Source organism: Leucopleurus acutus, assembly GCF_964270905.1.
Source record: "Leucopleurus acutus genome assembly, chromosome: 13".
Taxonomy (NCBI): domain Eukaryota; kingdom Metazoa; phylum Chordata; class Mammalia; order Artiodactyla; family Delphinidae; genus Leucopleurus; species Leucopleurus acutus.
The window spans coordinates 60,454,483-60,477,327 of NC_139155.1; the positions used below are offsets into that span (position 1 = coordinate 60,454,483).

General features: G+C 36.0%; 1 protein-coding gene across 7 annotated transcripts in view; it reads left to right on the forward strand.

Annotated features, from left to right (window-relative positions):
* The window catches only part of ANKRD12 (ankyrin repeat domain 12), a 115,253-nt gene that overhangs the window by 57,504 nt on the left and 34,904 nt on the right, over positions 1-22,845 (forward strand). For 6 of the 7 annotated variants that reach the window (XM_082853437.1, XM_082853440.1, XM_082853438.1 and 3 more), the window contains 3 exons: positions 1,127-1,327; positions 2,673-2,815; positions 11,738-11,885. In XM_082853437.1, the coding sequence (XP_082709563.1) occupies positions 1,127-1,327; positions 2,673-2,815; positions 11,738-11,885 (492 nt within the window). Of the gene's footprint in view, positions 1-1,126; positions 1,328-2,672; positions 2,816-11,737; positions 11,886-20,277; positions 20,330-22,845 lie in introns of those variants that run through there. The other variant, XM_082853443.1, reaches the window with a different exon arrangement.

Genomic DNA, 22,845 nt, shown 5'->3' on the forward strand with positions numbered 1-22,845 from the left:
AAGTTCAACCACTAATTTTCTAAATAAATAACTTGACTATAAATATTATAATAAGAATCATGTATTCATTCAACAAATATTGCATGAGTACACTGTGTACCAAGAAGTCTTCTAAGCAGCCGAGATACAGTGATGATTAGACAAGGTTCATGCTCTTCTGGAGTATACATTATAGAAATCCATAGATAGGAAACTGTTACTAACTGAATGTACTTTAAAATCCAAAAGGTAAATTTTAAACTTTTTCTTATTGAGAAAAGGATGATAATGCTTCAGTGCTCTAATCATGTCAGTTTGCAGGGAAATTATTATATGATATCAGAAAATGATTTTCCATAGACTTTTTTTCTCTTAGAGCTGTTGTTTCTTTTAAATAGTTGTAAATTTTCAGAGTTAATTATTAACACTGTACATATGTCTTGAATCCTTAATTGATTAAGAAACTAGTTTTTTGTTTTGTTTTTTTCCCAGTTCTGAAATGGGGAGTAGAGGACTTTGGGTGTCATCCAGTTTAACTTTCTTGTTTTTGAGAAAGAAACTGGAACAAAAATCAAAAGATAGGAATCAAAGCAAAGCACTTTTTTCCCCCTCTTTTATCACCCACTTTTTAAAGGCCTTTTTCTAGACTGTCCTTATTTCTCATAGATATTAAGCTTCATTTCATACTAAAATCATCTATGACCTTGATTTGCACCTAATAACAGAATAGAACTCCAGAAGTTTGAGTCAGAGGTGTAAACTCTAGCCTTCAATGTCATTTCATCTAGTTCTTGAAATAGTATCATAACATGCCATGAAGAACATGTTTTTTTGCAGTTTATCAAATTATTCATTAAGCAAACACTTTCAGGGTGCATACTTGATATTTTATTATCATTTTAAACCAATTCTATAAATTGACAGAATGAAACATTTTTTTCTTAATTGGCTCCTGCAATATTTGATAACCCTAAAGGAAGATCTACTACATGTAATTGGGTCAAATTATTAGTGTATCATCCAAGTCAAGTTTCAGGTTGTTTGGGTGAGAAGATATTCCCCGTTAGCACGTTACCTATAAAAACCTTTAAATGAATATACAAAATATTTAGTCTAGAACTTTTGTTAACTTTTCTCTTTCTTATAGATTCCACACCAAATCATCCATCACAAACAACACCAGCCCAAAAGAAAACTCCCAGTTCTTCATCTCGACAGAAAGATAAAGTTAATAAAAGAAATGAACGTGGTGAAACTCCTTTACACATGGCAGCTATTCGAGGAGATGTAAAACAGGTCAAAGAATTAATAAGTTTAGGGGCAAATGTGAATGTGAAAGATTTTGCAGGTAAGACTTGTAGTTAAAGACGAATACTCAGGAACTAAAATTCTGAGTTTATCATCTAAACAGATGCTGGTTACAATTTAATCTATACTCTTCATTCCTCTTTCTGAAATGAAAGAGTTCTAAAAGTACAATTTAATATAAAACTATTTTGGAGTGTATACCTAAAACCCTGATCTCTGCTACAATTCATTGTCAGTAATTACTCAAATACTTAAATATTAAATGTGCATTTTATTTGGCATATTACCATGTAATTTTTTATCCAATTTAGGTTCTAGGTGAACCACAGTTAAATAATGTTTAGACCGTTTATTAGCTTGAGCACAAGGACTGTAGGAGAGTGGCAGTGTTGTTTCATACAGTAAAAGTATTGGGGAACAATGTAGAAATTCCCTTTAGTTTCACATACTACAGTACCCTACCCTCCCATCCCCCAGGTTCTTTCTTTTTCACAGAACTGTGGTTAACAATTTGGAGGCTGTCCTTTCTGTGCACTTGCAGGATCATATATACAATGAACATTTAGTTATATAGAGACTTTTTTTAAAAAATCAAATCACTCTATCTGTGTCAGCCTGTAGTTCTGCAATCTCTCCTTTTTACTAGTGTCGTACAGATATTTCTGTTGGTACATGTAGGTGGTTCTACTTCATTCATTTCAACAGCCACATAATAGTGTATAGAATAGATTCCGTGGACAGTACTTCAGTAACCCTCTTGTAGAAATATATTTGTGTATAGTTATGGAAGGACGATATTTCAGTAGAAAGGAAACTGCTAAATCAGAGGAGACGCATATTTAAAATTTTTTGAAAATCAGGCAAATGACCCTCCAAAAAATCTTTTATCAATTTACACTCCCATCAAGAGTATATGAAAGAGCCTTGGGTGGGGGGAAGAGATAAATTAGGAGTTTGGGATTAACATAGACACATTACTATATATAAAATAGGTAAACAACAAGGACCTACTGTATAGCACAGGAAACTATATTCAATATCTTGTAATATTGAAAGACCCTAACAAGCTTATTTTGCCTTTTTCTACTTTTTCCATAGTTGAGATGATTGTTCTAAATTATAGCAAGTTATTGGATAAGCTTAAATGTTTAGTACTTTTGTCAAATAATTTAGTCCCAATGGAAATAATATGATTGTGGATGAACCTTCTGTAAAATTGGCGGTTTTCTTAGGTACTGATTTTCAGTAACTTGTTCATCACTCCTCTTTCCTTCTGTACTGTGTGCATGTAGAATCAGTATGTCACACATGGTTATGTATCTAAAAAGCATATGTGTTGAATTAGTAGAAGTGAACCATATGTTCAATTAATATTGTAACTTTAGGTTGGACACCACTGCATGAAGCTTGCAATGTTGGATATTATGATGTTGCTAAGATACTTATAGCAGCTGGAGCAGATGTTAACACACAAGGATTGGATGACGACACTCCACTCCATGATTCTGCTAGTAGTGGGCATAGAGATGTGAGTATGATGGAAGGAGCAGTAATATACGTCTTCAAAATATAAATTTAATCCAGTCATTTAATTTGTTTCTTAGTCATACGATCTTATGTCATATTTCACTCATTGCATGATCAGCTCATCTATATTGTATTTTTTCTACCTTCTAATTGCTAATTCCTATCATAGATTTAGCATTTTCTTTTCATAAAACCTATTTAACTTGGTAATTAAACAACTTGGCAAATATTTAGTTAAAAGGCCATTCTACTGTCAGATAATTAGATGCAGCGGTTAAAGCAGATTGTACTTAAAATAAAATTTTACATTGTCATGATGCCTTTTTTTAAGACTTATTAATGATTCCTCTATATATAACATCTGTTGCTGAATTTTAGCTGACATTATTATTCAGATGCTTATGTATATAAGAAGACATGATTTAAACAAACATGATTATATATGCTTGCAAATTTAATGGCATGTTTAATTTGCTTTGATGTAATATTATGAACCATGCTGGGTTTTAAATTCCATTTTCATTTTCAATCTCTGGCATGCTGACGTCAAAGCCTAACCAGTCTTTGTTGTAATGTAGCTTATGTTTTAATTGTGCTTAATGCTTAGCTCCATTACTATAACCTGCTTATAGCCAGAGCAGATCAACCTGGGGCACTATTAGCAATGGTTCTAAAGTAGGATTTTGTTTATCACATAAGTAGTTTTTCTCTTTCACTTAATTTTAACTTCTATCAAAGAATACTTGTACATAGTTTAGAAAGTTGAAAAGTACTACTTAGCTTATAAAGATAACTACCTGCTCCCTCCCATCCCTCCACACTTCCCAGTACCTTTAGCCAAAAGCAGCTCTTGTAGGTGTTTCTTCTAGTAGTTATCTCTTTATTTCTAACAAGATGGAAGCTATTTTGCTTTTTATTTTTTTTAGTCACTAGTTATTGACCCCCTGCAAAGGGTTTTAATGTATATTGCTGCTCAGAGATGCACAAATTTAATATAATTGTATTTTCTCTTGGATTTTTGTTTATTACCTTGGTTACTACACTGCCTTGTTCTGATTTTTCTTATTTAGTTTTCCATGTATCTATTTCTGTACTTCCTTACTCTCTCTGACATAACTCTAAAATGCCCCTGAATAAGGTCAAACACATTGATCAGTTTATTATGTTTGAGAATATCCTTGTATACAAGATATCTTGTATCCTGCTTTAATTGGGACTAGCTTCTCTCTAGATATGTTGCATAGATGCTGTCTAGGGATTTGTTTTTGCCATTAATTTCATGTGAGATTCTCAGTCTCTTCATGAGATTTCCAGTCTCTGGCAGGAGTGGTTGTGAACCACATTACATTAACTTCTCACAGCAATATTTGTGTGTTTTCATTATGGGATAAGAAGTGTTGTAAATGCTTTCTTTATACGTATTAATTTAAAAAAAATATTTATTTATTTATGTTGGCTGTGCTGGGTCTTAGTTGTGGCACGCAGGATCTTTGTTGCAGCATGGGAGATCTTCGTTGTGGCATGTGGACTTCTTAGTTGTGACATGCAGACTCTTAGTTGCAGCATGCGGGCTTCTTAGTTGCGGCATGTGGGCTTCTTAGTTGTGGCATGAGAACTCATATTAGTTGTGGCATGCATGCAGGATCTAGTTCCCCCACCAGGGATCGAACCCAGGCCCCCTACGCTGGGAGCACAGAGTCTTACCCACTGGACCACCAGGGAAGTCCCAGTATTATTTTAATCATCACAGTAAATGAATAACCTTCTGGTGTTTCTTGTTGAAACTGTATGACCCATTGCATTCCAGTACCCTCAGCTTCTCCCAGAACATGGAGAAACAAAGACACAGGAGACACAAAGACAAAGACACACTGGTCTAAGATACTCCCAAGTTTATTAAACTGATATGAGTTCAAATTAAGGGACTAAAAAGGATAAATATCAGTGTTTTTTTTAAGACAAAGTGAGGTAATAATTCATTAATCTGGAAGAGTTGTTATTCAGTACACTGTCTCTCCTCTCTAGTGAATAACGTAAAAGGATTTTGGTCATCTCATACCTTTATGCTGGAAAAGTCCCTTTTTTTTCTCTTGTTAGCAGCAAACATTCTCTGCCTTATTTTCTTTTTTGACACAAAAATTTCAGTGTCGTGGTGCCTGTTTTTTAAAAGCCACTTTAGTTGAGAAAAAAAATGGAATTTGGAGTGAAGATAGATACGAATTCAATTCTGGCCTGGCCAGTTTCCCAAATGAGTGATCTCAAACAAGTTACTTTTTTCCTCTCAACTTCCATTTTCTCATCTTTAAATCACATAATAAATAATACCTGTCTAAAAGGGATATTTTGAAGGAAAAAAACGACACTGTGCACATAAACATACCTTGAAATCTAAAATGTTATAGAAATGTCAGAGGTCAAAGATTAAAAGGCAACTTTTATATTGCTATTTTTCAAATATACTCAGATATTTCGGAAATTAAAGATGCCATTTTTCTCATTTAAATCTTTCTGTAAGGTATTTTTCATAATTCTCAAGTTATAATTTTGAAGAAAAATGTAGCCTGTAACATTATTTTTCCTAAACTGATCCTTGCTTACCATCGTTCCAGTCTTTTTTGCTCCCTTGACAATTCATACATACCTATGTGATAGCACTTACTATATGATTTTTTACTCATGTGCATGTCTGTTTTCTTCATTGAATTTTGAGTCCCATGCATACCTGATTTATGTTCTGGCTGTGCTATTTTAAATACTGTACTTACTGCCCTTTTTTTAAAAGCATTATTGATAGTTTATCAAGCATGAATAGTTTTTCTTTAAATGTTGCATAAAAAGATTTCCTGATTTCTAAATGTAATGTTAAAGAACTGTGCTTTATGAGTAAGACATGTTTCTATGAATACAAGTTTCTAAATATGCACATTGCTGCAAAATATTTCCAGAAGCTGACCTTTGAGCTCATGTACTTACAAAGACTCAAACACTATTTCCAGTCGCCTTCCAGAAGGAGACTGACATGCTATTTTCAAGAGATCTTTGCTTTTCCTCCTACCAACATGCCTAGGATAGTAGGAGTCACAATTCAGAGCTGTTGAGGGTTATTTTCTCCTTGTTCTTTTACTTGTCCCCAAGGAGGAGGAGGGAAATGAGATATACCAAAACCCATTGGTATATATTTGTACCATATATTATGAGTCTCCTCCAAAGAATTAGATTTCTTTCACTCAGTAACACTCATGACAACTTCAGCCATCCATAAAACATTTCTGAGGTAGGAGAAAAAGTTCTGTTCTAAATTGTTTCGAGTAAGAGAGGATTAACATAACTTACTAAGAACCTAATCTTTGGCCTACCTTTCACAAATGTATATTACTTCATAATATACATTCTTATAATAGCCCTATTCTTAGTTCTATTTTAGATACTACCTATGTTTATTTTCTTCTTGTCTCATCATTTTTACTTACTTCTAATTTGCTGTCTATGTTTTGGGGTTTTTTTTTTTTTTATTTTTTTATTTATTTATTTTGACTGTGCCGGGTCTTAGTTGAGGCATGCAGGATCTTCATTGCGGCATGTTTAGTTGCAGCATGTGGGATCTTTAGTTGTGGCATGAGGACTTAGTTGAGGCATACGAACTCGTAGTTGTGGCATGCATGTGGGGTCTAGTTCCCTGACCAGGGATTGAACCCAGACCCCCTGCACTGGGAGCACGGAGTCTTACCCACTGGACCACCAGGGAAGTCCTCCTGCCTCCTCGTTTTAAGCAACTTTAAGTTACTTTAAATTCTTTTTAGAATAAATAATTTTTTGCATATGAGAATGATCTGTAAAGTATTGGTTATTTAGGTTAGGGTTATTGTAGCATGTTTGAATGAACGAACTGTCTAATCATAGTCAGGAATAAATTTTTTTAATATTTATTTATTTTTGGCTGCATCGGGTCTTAGTTGCAGCACACGGGATCTTTCATTGTGGCGCGTGGGCTTCTCTCTAGTTGTGGCATGCGGGCTCAGTAGTTGCGGCACACGGGCTCTCTAGTTGTGGCATGTGGGCTCCAGAGCATATGGGCTCTGTTGCAGCATGCAGGCTTAGTTGCCCTGTGGCATATGGGATCTTAGTTCCCCGACCAGGGATTGAACCCTCGCCCCCTGCATTGGAAGGCGGATTCTTAACCTTCTTAACTGGACCACCAGGGAAGTCCCAGGAATAAATTTTTTTTTTATTATTTCCTGACAGGTATAGAAAGCGTTCAGTAGTATCAAGATCCTTCTGTTTTCTCATTCTAAGACTCTAACCGAAGGAAATAAGCCTAAAAATGGGGGAAAAATTTTCAACTTATAAAGGTGTTCACTATAGCATTATTTATAATAACTAAAAGTTTTTAACTTCAGTTACCTTCTCAAACCCCTAAAAGGGGAGATTTTAAAGGACACAGTCCCACAAGGATAAAGAACAGAAGAAACAAGAAAACCAGTATTTTGGGAGATAGAAATTTGAGGAATGAGTGGTGACTACATAGAACAGGATTTGGCAAACTTTCTGTAGAGGGCCAGATAGTAAATATTGTGGGCTTTGCAACCACATGCCACCTCCACTGACCCTCCTCCCTTCTCCCTCTCTCTCTGCTTCTGTTTCCTCCTATGTATTTCTCCTTTATCAATTCTTTTTAAAGTATTTTGTAAGAATATAAAAACTATTCTTAGTCAGCAGGCCAGATCTGGCCTACAGACCAAATTTACCAGCTCCTGATTTTAAAAATCCAAGAAAATTGAAACCAAAGCCATTTCAACACAGAATCCCAGAAAAACTGAGGCTCAGCAATTGATGGCTGGGTTCATCTGGAGGTGCCCATTGAATAAAACTGAAAATAAGAGGATTGAATCAAACTGGTTTTTTTACCCTCATATTCCCTTCCTAACCCTTCACAACTAGATGACGGCACATTTCTCTGGCAGATGATTGGAGGTTTATTTCCTGACAAGTATAAACCATACTGTCTGGACTGACATACCACAAGAATAGTTGGGAGTAAGGACTAAATGTAAGCTAATTAAGTAAAACATACTGAACATTAAGACCTCAGTCAACCAGAATGCTGACAGTAAGGCTTATGGTTCTAGGGCAGGAATGGAAAGATTTCTCAATAGAAAAGTGAACTAGCCAAGAGGGGGTTCTGATGAAATGGCCTAGTCATATCACACTAGCACAAGGTCCATCTGTCAATAGATCCTACCTATGCCTAAAAAACTTTCAGCAAGTCTTTTAGTGCCTTACTCTTTTTTTTTTTTTTAATTTATTTTTTGGCTGCATTGGGTCTTCATTGCTGCGCATGGGCTTTCTCTAGTTGCGGCGAGTGGGGACTACTCTTCATTGCGGTGAGTGGGCTTCTCATTGCGGTGGCTTCTTTGTTGTGGAGCACAGGCTCTAGGCGCACGGGCTCAGTACTTGTGGCTCACGGGTTCTAGAGCGCAGTCCCAGTACTTGTGGCACACAGGCTTAGCTGTTTCGCGGCATGTCGGATCTTCCCGGACCAGGGCTCGAACCCGTGTCCCCTGCATTGGCAGGCAAACTCCCAACCACTGTGCCACCAGGGAAGTCCCTAGTACCTTACTCTTAAATATGGACAGCCAGTGATCACCTGACCTTTGAGAAAGGTCTCTAATATGGAAGGCAAAGAGCAGAACAAGCAAATAGAAAAGTAGAAACGTGGAGGACATGAAAAGGCCAAGAGAAACTTCAAAAAAAAAAAAAAAATGAAAGAAACACATTACCTTCCCCAAAGAGATGAGAGTTTCTTGTAGCCATGAAACAAAAACTGAAGGATTGCTAAATAAGGAACAGTTAACAAATTTAAAAATAAAAACAAAAAAAGCTCTTGAAAATTAATAATATGGTAGCAGAAATGAAAAGTGGAGTATGGAGGGTTAAAGATAAAGTTGAGGAAATCTCCCAGAGACTAGGAAACAAAAGACGAAGGTGGAGGAGGGGAAATGAGAAAAAAGAAGATTAATTCAGGAGATCCAGTATTATCTTAACAAGAGTTCTTAGAAGACAGAACAGTGAAAACATAGGACATTATCAAATAAATAAATCCAGGAATTTTCTCAGAACTGAAGGAACATGGATCTTCAGATTGAAAGAGCAGTTGAATGCTCATCAGCACAATGGATGTTAAAAGACCAAGATCAAAATTCATTATCCTGGGATTTCAGAACAATAGAGGCAAAGAATGTCCTCAAGCTTACAGAGAGAAAAAGCAAGTTCCATATAAAGGTAAAAAATCAGAATGGCATCAGACTTCAATAGCAACACTAGAATCTAGAAGATAATGATGATGCCTTCAAAACTGGGGGGAAAATTATTCTATATCAAGAGTAAATATTAATCAAGTGAGGATAGAATAAAGGTGTTTTCTGACATGGAAAAATCTCAGAATATTTACTGTTTCTTAGAAATCTCCTGGAGGTGGTGTTTCAACAAAATGAGGGAGTGAACCAAAAAAGAAGATAAAAGGTCTAAAGAATCCACAGAATTGAGGGAAGGCCATTTCTAGGATGATAGGATAAACGGATATGTCAAGATGACAACTGGGAAGCAAATCTAGACAGCAACCAGTCCATTTTAGAGCAAGTTAGAAGGCTTGGAGAAAGTTTAACAAAAAAATGGTGGTATATTGAATTGAAGAGATCTGTACTTGTAGCAGAACGGGGGATGAATTAAAGATGAGTATGTAGAAAACCGAGTAAGTGAAAAGTCAAGATAATTAAATCTCTGGGATAAAATAAACTTGTGTAAGAATGGAAATTTTGTCATGGTGTACTACTTGGTTCAACATTTACATTAATCATAATGACACAAAAAATAATATGTCTATCTTGGAAAGTTAGGAGGAGGGGGAAGTGGATGTGTATGGGAGAGGGATGGAGTTGGTAAAAGAGAGCTGAATTGTGTTTTCCATTGTAAGACAATAGGCAGTGCCTAAAACCGAAAAATACGGAAGCAGCACGCTGTTACTTAAGTACATGGACATAAATGTCAGGGACGATTTTGTTCTTCACCAGCAGCCTTGAAAAGCCGTTTGATCTTTTAAAATCATAAACATGTAATTTGATAAAAATTAGTAAACAAAAAGGGAAATTAAATATTAACAGTTGAGATCATGCATAATTTGTTTTCTTTATACATTCTTACATTTCAAGTATTCTGTGTTGATGGTTTATTCTTTGATAGTCTAGAAAAGATTTTTCATTATTTAATTCACTGTGAATCTTTATTATTCTTAAATACTTTCATTTGTTAGAAGTTCCTAATTTATAGCATACTGTTTAATATTGCTTCTTTAAAAAGACATGATACATTTCCTCAGTACCAGAAAACACCATAGTTATGTGTTAGGAATACAGAGACGAATAAAGATCTTACATGAAGTTTATGGTCTAGGACAAGGGGAGAAATGTGTTAATAAATTATAGTATAGATTTACCTATGATAGAACACACTCATGTAGAATCTCAAAACAAGAGGAGATGTTAGGGAAGCAGAATTAATAATACTTGGCCACCTACTTGACGGTAGAGTATGAGTGAAAAACGAGAATGTGATGACTCCCCACTTTCTGGTTTCAGTGACTGGGTATACTTTGGTGCCAGTCACTGAGAATGGAAACAAAAGATAAGGGTGCACGTTTAATGAACTCTGGGACCTATTGGTTTCAGCTTTTGTATTGAAATACAGTATATCCAAAGAATATTTGGGTATTTGATTTTGAAGGTCAAGAAGAAGGCTGAGAAAGAGCAAGCACGAGAATGAAAATGAATGAGTGGATTGCATAATCGTCATCGCATTCAGAGTGGGTGAGCTCTCCAGGGAGATGATGTAGACCAGAGCATGAATCACGTGAATCAAGGACAGAGCCCTAGGGAAACAGTGTATGGCTCAGATATTTACAGATCTTAGGAGACATTTCATTGGACTGATGGTAACATAATTGTAGGTAGAAGAGTAAAGGGCCAATAAGAATAAAGTAGTCAAGGCCCCAAGGGTAAACATCTTTTCAGGACCTTGACTGTAAAGGAAAGAAGAGAGATTTAGCTAGAGGAGAGTATAGGTTTGAGCAGTTGCTTTTTTTTAACCTGTGTTTCATTTCTTTTATTGCCATTATTGTTCTAAGGCAAAAGAGACATGAACTGGAAAGATTGGCTTCTAGAAAGGAGCCAATCGAAAAAGAGGTAAGAAATATAGAGAGGAAGAGGAATAAGGAGCAACAAACGAATGAAATGACTAACCAGTCGCATCTTGGTTTGTGGAGCCCAAAGCTTTTGAAATTTGTGACGCAGGGTTCTTTAAGAAATGAATAAAAAATTAGATGTAGGGCCATGTAAGGGGACCATGAAAATGAGATGCCTTGAAGTTTAAGCTTTAGTAGTTTTAAGTAAACCCATGTCAGTTAGCGATAGTTTAAATCCCAGAGTGATGGGGAACAGGTGATTAAGAGCCTTGGTAGCGATGGTAGCCTTAAACAGGGGAGATACTTCTTTTGAGACTTCCTGTAGCCTGTACATTCCAGGAGGCCAGGGAGCTTTATACTCTTGTTCACTGATTTATCTGAAGGACTTGGAGCAGTGCTTGTCAATAGGTACTCAGTAAATATTTGTCAAGTGTATGATGAAACAGGAAGAAAAATAATGAGATTCAGTGCTAAAATAGCCCAGGAGCAAATTTCTTTGTAGTAGATACGATCAGAAGGGGGATGGCGATGAAAATGGAACTTGAGAGTAATTATGATTTAGTATAAACACTGAGGAATGGAGGCAGAGGAGATGAAGCAGGAGGATATTATGAGTGTGATCAAGAGGAAAATGGTTGAAATAATGCAGTCTATGAAAGGACTGAGTCTTCCTACTGTTTAATGTTGCAGATAGTGAAACTGCTACTTCGTCATGGTGGAAATCCATTTCAAGCTAATAAACATGGGGAGCGTCCAGTGGATGTAGCAGAAACAGAGGAGTTGGAATTGCTGCTAAAAAGAGAGGTGCCTTTATCTGATGATGATGAGAGTTACACAGGTTTGTTCCACATAATCTGCATTCACCTGTTTGACACGATATTTAGTAGAATATTCTACTTCTGCTTTATAATACCTAAAATGTTGAGTACCTTAGGTAATGCTATCTAGCTATTAAGAATGGTGAATTTAGTAACCTAAATTTAGGTGTTTGCTACATGTCCTCTGTGTAAATGGAGTCATAATGCTCTCACCCTATTTCTGTGATTTCTTTTCCCCACAGATTGCTGATGTTACATTCAAGCCTATTGCAGCCTCTCTCCCCATTAATAGCTACCACCACTGCTATACACTACCACTAGCTATCCCACATCTTGAGTTCTTTTAATTCTTCTATAAATTAGAGCACCACTAACCGAAGTCTTCCTGGCATTAATGAGTCATCTTTGCATTTTTATTTTTGCAATTTAGGTTGTTGAACTCTGGTCATTGTTATAAAATATAGGCACAATTTTACAGTCACAGTTTTAAAAAGGAAAGACCCGAAAAGAATATTTCATAAAACTTTTGGCATACTCAGAGTTTAAAAAAATAAACATAAACAATTAAAAAAATATAACAGAGAAAAACTTTCCTGTATTGAAGAAAGTCTTTTGTGTACAGATTGGAAGGTTTCACCATGTTTCAGGCAAAAATCAATGGAAAACAATTCAATAAGTCTCATAACTGGCCATATCTTTACAAAATTATAAACAATTCCTATAAGCAATTAGGTAATAATACTAGTTTTATATTATTTATAAATAAAATGAAACCATACTCATTTAATCTCAGCCATTGCCAGAGGGCAATAGGACAACATCTGTACTTTTAAAAGAGAAAGGTCTACCATTTACTTTTTTTTTATTGAGGTATAATTGACATATTGTATTAGTTTCACATGTACAGCATAATGATTTGTATACACTGAAACATGGTCACTACAGTAATTCTAGTTAGTAATGGTCACCATACGTAGTTACAAAGTTTTTTCTTTCTTTCTTGTAATGAGGACTTTTAAGATCTACTCTCTTAGCAGCTTTCAAATGTGCAATGCGGTATTAAGTACAGTCACCATGTACAGTACATCCTCATGACTTATTTATTTTATAACTGGAAGTTTGTACCTTGTGACCCCCTTCACCCATTTAACCCACCCCCTCATCTCTGACAACCACCAGTCTGTTCTCTGTATTGATGAGCTTGGTTTTTGTTTGTTTTTTAGACTACACATGTGAGATCACAGAGTATTTGTCTTTCCCTGTCTGACTTATTTCACTTAGCATAATGCCTTCAAGGTCCATCCATATTGTCTCAAATGACAATATTGTGTTCTCTTTTATGGCTGAATAATATTTCATTGTGTATATGTACCACATCTTCTTTATCCATTTATCCATTGATGGACACTTAGGTTGTTTCCATATCTTGGCTATTGGAAATAATGCTGCAGTGATCATGGAAGTGCATATAGTTTTTCGAATTGGTGTTTTCATTTTCTTTGGATAAATAACCAGAGGTGGAATTGGTGGATTACATGGCAGTTCTATTTTTCATTTTTTGAGGAACCTGCATCCTATTTTTTTATAGTGGCTACACCAATTTACATTCCCACCAATGGTGCACAAGGGTTCCTTTTTCTCCACATCCTCAAGCCAACACTTAAAATTTCTTGTCTTTTTGATAATAGGTGTTCTGACAGGTATGAGGTGATATTGCATTGTGGTTTTGATTTCCATTTCCCTGATGATTAGTGATGTTGAGCATCTTTTCATGTGTTTGTTGGCCATCTATACGTCTTCTTTGGGAAAATGTTTATTCAGATCCTCTGCCCAGTTTTTAAATTGGATTGTTTGTTTGCTATTGAGTTGTATGATACCAGTTTTTTATGTAGTTTGAATATTAACCCCTTATCAGATACATGATTTGTAAAGATTTCCTCCCGTTCAGTAGGTTGCCTACTGAATTTTTATTTTGTTGATGATTTTCTTTGCTGTGCAGAAGTTAAAATCTCATTATTTTATTATGAAAATATTCAAACACACAGCAAAATTTGGAGAATTGTACAGTGAACCCGCTGTACCCACTAGCTATGTTTTGCAGTTGTTAACTGTTTATTACATTATCACATATCTATTGATCTACCCATCAATTCTTATTTTTTGCTGCATTTCAGAATAAGTGGTGGACATCTCTAAATAATTTAACATGCATTTCATTATAACTAGAGTTCAGTTCTTGTATATGATTTTTAGGTAATATTTACATTTGTGAAATTAATAATTCTTTAATAAAACATTCTATGAGCTTTTAAGATATGCATAGACCTTGTGTAATCCAACCTTATCAAGATACAGCATATCTCCAATACTCCAGGAAGTTCCTTATGCCCCTTCCTAGTCAGTGCCCACCCCTACCTGATCATTTACAACCCTCATGGTAAAGATGACTAGACAAGAATCACTAAAGGCTGGTAAATCTAGGGAGAATTCTTTTTTTATAAAAGCAGATATTTACATGACCTTTTCACATTACAAGAGAGGAGGAAAAAAGAACAATGATTATATGGTAGAGAAATCCAGCACCACCTGGACTGAGTGATCAAAATTAACATCATCAAAGGAGAGGGAGATGCATATCATGTGCCTCCACATGTGGTACCCTGAGAAGGATAGAACATCACTTATAGCATTCTGACTGAGAATGTATAATCATGAGGAATGTTCTGCTTTTTAAAAGCCACTGCCACCAAAGATTAAGAAATGTCAGTGTCATGAACCAGTAAAGGCAATAGAAGTGTTCCAGGCTATCCAAAGAGGTAATAATTAAAGGCAATACCTGTTCCACGACTGTTTTCTGTCCTGGAGGGGGGGAAAGATTATAAAAGATATTATTAGATCATTTAGCAAGGAATATGGACAGTAGGTTAGTGTTGTATCAGTGTAAGTCTATGAAGTCGACAGCTGTGCTGTGGTAACAAGAGAATATCTGTATGTCTTGGGAAATACTAAAGTATATAGGGATAAAGAGCCATGATATATGTAATTTACCCTCATATAGTTCAGGGAAACAAATGTATTTATACACATGTGTATATATAGAGAGAAAGTAAATTATAACACGAGAGCAAAACGTTAACAGGAGGAAAGCCTGGGTAAAGGATATATAGTGTTCATTATTTTTTATTTTTCTAACTTTTTGTGAGTTTGAAATTATTTCCAAATAAAATCTAAAATATACAAATACATAAAGTTTTTTTGCTTTGTCCATTGAAAAGATCTAAAACTGACTAAGACAGTAACAGTAATCTTTCTTGGTACCCAGATTATAATCAGGAAATAATTTCTCCTAAAAGAAAACCAAGGTTTCTTGGAAAAAATGGGTGATGCTAAGTCTAGGGCAGGAAATATGTAAGATGAGCTTGGAACATCTTGTCATTTCATATTTCAGGTCTTGTCAGAGGCCTTAGGAGATAACTTGAACAGTTCCCCACTGGCCAAAATGCAATAGTTTGAGTTTCATTAAGGGTGTTAATTGCAAAGATTTGAAACCCATCAAATATGTTTAAACCCATGAGTCTATGATGATAAATTTTTAAATTTACCATGGTCATCAGAGAACCAATTTGTTATCTTAAAAATTAGGCAAAAAAGGGGCTTCCCTGGTGGCGCAGTGGTTGAGAGTCCGCCTGCCGATGCAGGGGACACGGGTTCGTGCCCCAGTCCGGGAAGATCCCACATGCTGCGGAGCAGCTGGACCCGTGAGCCATGGCCGCTGAGCCTGCGCATCCGGAGCCTGTGCTCCGCAACGGGAGAGGCCACAACAGTGAGAGGCCCGCGTACCACAAAAAAAAAAAAAGAGGAAAAAAATCAGTCATTTATTTCACCTTCATATTCGTATATGAACTCTTGTCACTGGGTAACCTCATTATGGGTGAGGAGAAATGTTTTTTATTAGATTAATCCAGCTGAAAGAGTGAAAAGAAAGACTGACCATTTTGCAACCCCCTGTTAGTTAATGTATGGGAGCATTGAGGATCAACAGTTGCTAACATTAAATTAAAAAGAGAAAGAAAGAAGGCATTGCCTGCCCTTGCTGGAATGCCCCTGTCCTCCACTCCCCAGTCCTCAGGATCCAGCTGCCATTTGCAGGAAATACCCAGACAGAGGAGCATGCTGAGCTGCACCAAGCAACATTCAGACCATAGGAAACCCCAACAGCAGCATCGTTTCCCAACAGATAAATTGTACGCAAATAAGAAGAACCTGTAGAAAATAATAAAAATTACTTAAGTGGCATATTTCAAAAATGGGCAAGACTAAACTATTAAGCATGTATTTAACAGGTAATTTATACTTCAGGGGAATTTTGTATAAAACTCAGTTAAGGGCTTGCCTGATGGCGCAGTGGTTAAGAATCTGCCTGCCAGTGCAGGGCACACGGGTTTGAGCCCTGGTCCAGAAAGATCCCTCATGCCGCAGAGCAACTAAGCCCGTATGCCAGAACTACTGAGCCTGCGCTCTAGAACCCGCGAGCCACAATTACTGAATCGGCGTGTCCCAACTACTGAAGCCTGCACGCCTAGAGCCAGTACTCTGGGGGGAGAGGGGAATAAAGAGAGAAAAATGTAATGTTGGTTAAAGGGTTGGTAAGCAGTATATTGTAGTAGGAATGGTAATGATGGAGCTATAGGCAAAATTGTAAAGGTGGCAGCTTTCCTTTTAGTATGTATTTTCACTCCTTCAGCCTCCAATAAATGTAAACTAAAGTGTTTGGTACGTAGACATTGCTTAATAAATATTTGTTGAATTGTGGGGGAGGGGTAACTGGCCCTAAGGGATTATGCTAGAATCCTCCATCCCCCACAGATCCAAGGAGTAGCTGGGCTGAGTTTGTCCATTACTGAGACTGGGGAAGTTGGGAAAGACCTAGTCCAGCAACAGGGAGGTCTCCTCCTGGTGCTTCAGTGCTGACTGGCAGTCCTGGGGGAGCCCACTTTCCCTTCCACTGCTTGCAAAGAGCTGCCTCTTGGACTACTTCAACAGCGACAACAAAAGGAGTACTTAAGAAAATTCAAGGACAGTGCAAAGGCTTTTTGGAGCTAATAAAAAACATGATTATATAATCAGACAACACAGTAGATGAGCTGAAGTGGGACTTAAATGATTAGGCTATAAAATGAAGTAAAACAAATCCTCACAACACAGCAAAAATACAAAGAGAAAGAATCCTGAAAGAAGAGATAAGATAAAAGACTTAGGGAATAGATCTAGGAGCTCTAGCAGATCTTTTTTTTTCTTAATTGGAATATAGTTGTTTTACAATGTTGTGTTAGTTCTGCTGTGCAGCAAAGTGAATCAGTTATGTGTATACATATCCACTCTTCTTTAGATTTCCTTCCCATTTAGGTCACCACAGAGCACTGAGTAAGTTCCCTGTGCTATACAGTAGGTTCTCGTTAGTTATCTATTTTATACATAGTAGTGTATATATGCCAATCCTAATCTCCCAATTCATCCTACCCCCGCTTCCCTGCTTGGTAACTGTAAGTTTGTTCTCTACACCTGTGACTCTATTTCTGCTTTGCAAATAAGTTCATCTGTACCATTTTTCTAGATTCCACATGCAAGCAATATTATACATTTGTTGTTTTCTTTCTGACTTACTTTGTATGACAATCTGTAGGTCCATCCACATCTCTGCAAATGGCACTATTTCATTATTTTTTATGGTTGAGTAATATTCCATTGTGTATATGTACCACATCTTTATCCATTCCTCTGTCGATGGACATTTAGGTTGCTTCCATGTCCTGGCTATAGTAGGAGCTCTAACAGATTTAGCATATGAATAATAGCTAGTTATGGGAATTTAAAAGGGAAAAAAAGAAACAGGTGGAGAATAGTCCATAATTATACAAATAGAAAAAAATGTTCCTGAGCTGAAGCAAGCCCAAGTCTATCAATTATAAAGCTCCAGGTGGATATAATATATAATTTATCAATTATAAAGCTCCAGGTGGATTGATGGAAGAAGCATGTACACATACCCCTAGACATATTTTGATCAAATTCCTTGTAAATTCTGAGTGTAGCAAGTTACAAGGAAATACAGTCGCATTGGCATTGGACTTCTAACTTACAACAGTGGAAGATAGACTACTGAGAGAAAAGAACTGCAGCATAAGAATTATGTACCTGGCCAAGGTATTGTTCACCTGTTAGGGTAAAGGAAAGATAATTTAGGGGTTTAAAAGCTATATCAATGTATTTTCTTACTTTTCAAAAAAAGAAGTTATGGAAGAATAAACCAACAACCTATAAAAGTGGTTACCTAATAGGAGAAGGGGTTAAAAGAAAGGCATGTGAATTGTTAGTCTTTTTGAAAAACAGCCTGGCAACAGCAAACAAAATACAAGGGCTCTTACCTTTTAGAGAAATATACGGAAATATTTCTGGATGAAATGATACCATGAATGGGATGTGCTTCAAAATGATACAGGAGTAGGATGAATAGAGGTATGGGTTGGCCAGAGATTGATGGCTGTTGGAGCTGAGTGATGAATACATGGGGGATCAGTATAACATTCTGTCTACTTTTGTGTAAAGTCAAATTTTACCATTATAAACACAGTTTTAAAAATACTTATGCTCCTTAATATAGTAGTCATACTTCTGGGAATATCCCATGTTTATTACAGCAGTGTTTTCAGTGGCAAAAGAAAAAGTGTGTAGTCATACAGGGGATCAGTTGCATAAATCAAGGTGTACAGCCACACCACAGACTATTGTACAGCCATGAAAAGGTGTATCTTAACACTGTACCAGTCACTTGGAGAGATTTTCATAAGATATTGTTGAGTCAGAACAGTCAAGATGAAGGCTCATAATATCTCATTTTTGTAAAATGAACAATGTTTTAAAAATCTATATGTATATGCACATATATTTGTGTAAAATTTTATAAACATGGAGTAAAATCTGGAAGGATGTATCTTAGGTTGCTAATGAGGCATGTGTTGGGGGTCAGGTGGCAGAGGAAGGGATAACTTGGGTGGACGGAAAGGAGGTAGAGCTGGACACAGTCATGTGATAATATTTTTGTACACATAAAATATACAGGACTCTACAAAATCTCTTGCCCTGCACCACTGTTTATTTAATCCCAATTCCATTCCCTTCACAACTAAGTTTCTTAAAGTGCATTGTGGTGCACTTGAAGTACCTTCCATCCAATCTATGTTTACTAACATCGCACATGATCTTCCAACAACAGACCCCTTAGCTGTCTTTTTGGTCTCTCTGTGGGATTTGACAGTGTTGACTGTGTTCTTCCCAAAATTCTCTGGTCCTGGTTTCAGAGAGGCAGTTCTCTCCTGGCTTTTTCTCCTGGAAGATAATTCTCTTCCAGCTTCTCAGACTGTTCCTTCTCAGGTTCCTTCCAGATCTCATCTCTTCGTTTCTTCCTCATTCTCTTCCCGTACACCCCTGTGTTTATTTTTCCAAAGATTTACTTTCTGGAACCCTCTTCTCATACCAGATAATCTCCCAAATAAAGTTCACCCACACTTACAGCTTTAACTACCATCTATGTTGTGAAGCCTTTTAAATATCTCTTTATTCCATACCTTTCGCTTACGCTTCATGCGTATATATTTAACTGCTCTCCGGATGTTACCACTTAGAATTACCACAGAAATCAGTGTACCTGGAATGAACTACTTTTTTCCCATTTACACTCCTCTTCTTGTTTTTCCTGTCTCATCATTTAGCTATATGTATGTCCTAAACTTGATAGTCATCCTAAATTCGTCTTCTTCCTTTTTCTTCAGGTCAATTAGTCTACAACTGTGTTTATGCACCCATGATGTGTTAGGCATTGTTTAAGCACTGGAGATCTAGCTGATTAAGAAAGTGGAGATACTAACATAATCATCCCCTAACCCTTGTCACTTCTTATTTTCAAAATATTTGTAAATCAATCTACCAGTTGCAAGCTGAAAGTCATTTGAACATCTTTGTGCTATGTGAAATCAGGATTATAATAGCTGAATTACATAGGCTTCCTCAAGAAAGTAAGAAAATAAGATTTGAAAAATAGGAACATTTCATATGGTATGTTAATACTCCCATTTATTATGGCTACAAACTCTGCAATCTTGGTCTCTTCAGAAAACAGTAGCTGTGAAAAGCAGCTTTGGTTAAAAATCTTTCTATGAGAAAGCAGCACTGCAGTAAGTTTTTCCCATGGAAGAAGTTAGGTATCTTATTTGAACTTACATGTTTCATTAGAGTGAAACACATCTTTTAGAATCTTTTTTGATTATCACTGATATTGTTTCATGTGTTCATCAGCTATGTATTGATTTTTCAGCATACTTATTTTCCTCATGGTGAATGTGCCTGAATTATTGCTTGATCAAAATCCCTCAAGGAATGATTCAAAAATCATCAGTAAAAATCATCCGTAAGTATCATACAAAGATTTTGAAGTTGCTGAAAAAGACTGATAAAAATACCCAAATTTATTGCTTAATTTACATGAGGTCCTTGTTAGACTTAACGTCATCTAATCTAAATTCAGAATGTGTTAATATTTAATCAGGTATTCATTTTACTGCCCATAGACATTTGTACATATAAAGCCTGATAGCATTGTTACCCATCTTGTATGTTATGTCATCCATGTGACAGATACACTTTAAGTGTTGCAAAGTTAGAGAATATAACTGACTATGGATTTCAGAACTTAATAAATTTGGAGTAGATAAAAAGGTACTATACATGTAACATTTTAAAATACGGTTTATTCCATTAGTCATTGTGCTTTGTGACAGTGCTACTGAGAGTAGCTGTTCTACAAACTGTTACTATTCCTCAGGATACAGAGCTTGTGCCAGAATGTACATCAGTGCACTGCTTCCTTCATCATAGAGGAAAAAGTGCTGTGACAAAGATGTCAGCTGAACTAAGTGTGCTCGTGACATAACTGATTTCCGTCTCTGGCACAAGCCCGTTATTTCATCACAGATTTGTAATAAACAATTGGCAGAGTGGCCTTAAGTTCATGGACCACAACTGAGTAGCCATTTTATGTTGTGCATATCAGACGTTTATGATATTGTTGCAGGAAATACATGTCCTGGTTACTACAGCTTATTTGTATACAAATGTGTGGCACTTTTAAATTTGCATAATTCTTTAGTTGTTTTCCCCCAACCTCTGCCCTTATTCCACATTACCTTCCTGACAGAATTCTATCTAATAACAGTGTTTGCTACAAATAATTGCTTCTTGCTACCCTGCTGAAAACTCAGTCATATTCAGAGAGCCAGACCATGCTTATACACCATAATTATGGTAACAGAGGTGTCACACAGTGCCTACCCCAATACTTTCTGACACTCCTTAATTGCCAAAGTAGAGATTCTGCTGCAAGTTTGCAGACCCTGGTTTTATTACTTAAACACAGTGCCCAGTGGGCAAAGTTGAAAATGCCAGGCATTGTTAAAATAATTATTCATCCTTTTCTTATCTTACTTTGACTGCCAATAATCTGGCCATGTTTATTAAGCAGCTGCTATACACTTTCCTCACTTGTATGCTTCAGCTTAAGCAAGGAAATGCTCCATCATAATAAATAGACAAGTTACATTTAGAGTCTACCATAAGACAGATTAGGAAACTTTTTAAAAGACCGTGATATGTTGTTACCCTCTAGTGTTTACTGAGTGCATTTCTGTGTCATAAAATACACAAAATGACCAGTATTTTGAAGTCTTATTTTCTTAATGTTAAAACAGTAGATTGTAACTATTCTAAATATATTGTCATATTTGGTAAACTCATATCCTCAGTTTTATATTTCAGGAGCTATGAAAATATGACTGTTGATACATGCACATATGGAATTATAACAGTTAATAAATCAAGAGGTACGAAAAACAATTATTTAAGTCAAAATATACCAGAAATTTTTATTAAATGGATTATGTGATGTTAACAGTTTAACTATAAGTAGGAAGAAGCATCACCTTTGGAAGTTTTAAAGCAAACTTTTTAACCTTGGAAGCATAAACACTACAGGTAGAAATTACATAGCATAAGCACCATATTTGGTGTCAGCACCCTTTATTTTGCACATGTATGTCACTGTAGTATTGTTGCTTACAAGAAATGAAAAGGCACTTAAATATCCATGATGTGCAGAGGGCTGAGCATATAGCATGATAAGCAATGAGATATTCTTTAATTTAATGATCAATTAAAAGAAATTCTGGGACTTCCCTGGTGGCGCAGTGGTTAAGACTCCACACTCCCAATGCAAGGGGCCCAGGTTCAATCCCTGGTCAGGGAACTAGATCCCACATTCATGCCACAACTAAGAGTTCACATGCCACAACTAAGGAGCCTGCGAGCTGCAACTAAGACCCAGTACAACCAAATAAATAAGTTTAAAAAAAAAAAAAGAAATTCTATCACTGTGTTTTGCATACTCTGCTTTTTCTCCTCTGCTTTGTGACATATATGGTGCACTTTATACACAGAGTTCTGATTTTACTTTTTCAAACTTTTTTCTAAATATCACCAGCTACTTCTACCTGAAACTTAAACAGCCAAAACCCCTACAGTTCTCTTATTTGAAAATCAGTACTTTAAAATCAATACAGATTTTATCATGTGTTTTATGTGGATTCATTATATCAACCTAATTCTAAAGCTTAAGAATTTTAAATTCAAAGTTGAGTGTTTTTTTTAAGAAAATTTTATATGTCAAATTTTGTTAAGTAGAGAAAAAGGGAAAGAAATTATGAATACCTAAATTACCGTACTATAAGCATTTATTCTTTAGTAGTGTCTATAAAAATTACATAGTTCTATATTTTTTCCTTGTTCATGTATCAGAAAAATAAATGGGAAATTGTGACTGCAGCTGGGATGCTCTTTGGGTGCAAATGAATATGTCTTTAAATTTTTATGTTA